At 17.2% G+C, this 1501-nt stretch overlaps 1 protein-coding gene across 1 annotated transcript, besides 4 other annotated features; it reads right to left on the bottom strand. All coding sequences in view use genetic code 6, as the record gives it.

Moving 5' to 3' along the window:
• Positions 1 to 203: 203 nt before the first annotated feature.
• Positions 204 to 1501, bottom strand: IMG5_066240 (proteasome subunit alpha type 3, putative; the record flags this gene model as incomplete). Its single annotated transcript, XM_004036876.1, has 8 exons — positions 204 to 368; positions 466 to 574; positions 632 to 744; positions 828 to 974; positions 1024 to 1125; positions 1175 to 1298; positions 1361 to 1443; positions 1490 to 1501. The coding sequence occupies 8 exons, from the start codon at positions 1499 to 1501 to the stop codon at positions 312 to 314; spliced, it is 747 nt and encodes a 248-aa protein (XP_004036924.1). The 3' UTR covers positions 204 to 311.
• Positions 226 to 275: a microsatellite.
• Positions 240 to 275: a microsatellite.
• Positions 371 to 444: a microsatellite.
• Positions 380 to 444: a microsatellite.

Raw genomic sequence — 1501 nt, 5'->3', positions numbered from 1 at the left:
TTAAAACTAAAAACATAATTATTGTAGATAAAGACTCTACTAAAGTTGTAAGAGGATATGCATAAACATTAGTAACCATTAATAGAATTATCAAAATAAATAAATTATAATTCATAATATTTATTTTTATTTCGTTTAAGTTTTAAAAAAATATTATATTATTTTTAAATTAAAAATTATTAAATAAAAAAAAAAATATAATTTATTAAATTTATAATTAAAAATAATAATAATAAAATATAAAATATTAATATAAATAAAATATTTTATAAATATATGAATTTAGATAAAAAAACATTTTTTATTTATAATCAATCAGCTTATTCATCATCATCAATCATTTCCAAAGCTTATCTTTCAGATTATTCCTAATAATTATTATAAATATTATATATATATAAATAATATATATATATATATATATATATATATATATATATATATTTTAAAAAAAAAAATATTAACCCTTAAATCTTTAGGTATCAATTTATGTTAGAAATTGCTTTCTTAACAAATCCAACTAATTTCATATAAATATTTTTTTTCTTTAACATCTTCATGTGTTAGATTTAATCTATTTATTTTTTATAAAATAATATATGTTTATTATTATAATATATTTAATTTATACATTTTTAATATATAAGGCATTGCTTATCTACATGTTAATGTAGAGAAATTTCTTTTTTCAAATTCAGCTTTTGCAGTTTATTTTCCTTTTCCTTAAGCGCATGCATGATAAGCCTTTTTAAAATATATAATTATTTTTATATTAATAAATACAATATAAATATTTATAAATATATTTATTTATTTATTTTTATTACATAATTTAAACCAGAAGGATCGCTCATGTGTAATTAAAATCCATCTATATGATCATATGAAGATACAATAACAGCAGTTCCAAAAGGTCTATAATATCCATAAAGTGTATGTGCATGAATATATTAACTAATTCTATCAGCAAGTATCTTATAATTATAATATTTATTTGTTTATAAATTAAAAATAGTAAAATACTTTTCCTGAAATCGGAACTTCAAAATATTTTTAATATTCCTAAGCTTCTTTTCTTGCTCTACTTACACAATTTCTTCCATCTGGAATTCTACCTCCAATTACCTTATTTTATAATTTATTTTAAAATTTAAATATATGTATTAATTATTACCATTCCAATACTATTTTCAATGTTATATACTCTTTTATTTGTATCTTCGACTAATAAATTTGTAAATAATTGCTTTTCAGCCCCTAAAATTACTCCATCAGAACATTTTACTCCAATAATAGTTCTAGTTTATTTTTTTATATAAATTTTTATTTTCTATAAGTATTTTTTTATGATTATAAGTACTCGCTTTAATCTACTGCTGTTTAAGCATATGTAACTTAAAGAATTCTACCGTCTTAATTAAAGGTAGTAACTGATAAATCAAACTTTAATAGAAATAATTATTATTATATTTTATATATATTTTTTTACCATATTACTCAT

The sequence above is a fragment of the Ichthyophthirius multifiliis genome (assembly GCF_000220395.1).
Source record: "Ichthyophthirius multifiliis unplaced genomic scaffold scaff_1120509250330, whole genome shotgun sequence".
Taxonomy (NCBI): Eukaryota; Ciliophora; class Oligohymenophorea; order Hymenostomatida; genus Ichthyophthirius; species Ichthyophthirius multifiliis.
The sequence above is the reverse complement of the archived record's forward strand: the minus strand, read 5'-3'. Positions and strand labels throughout refer to the sequence as shown.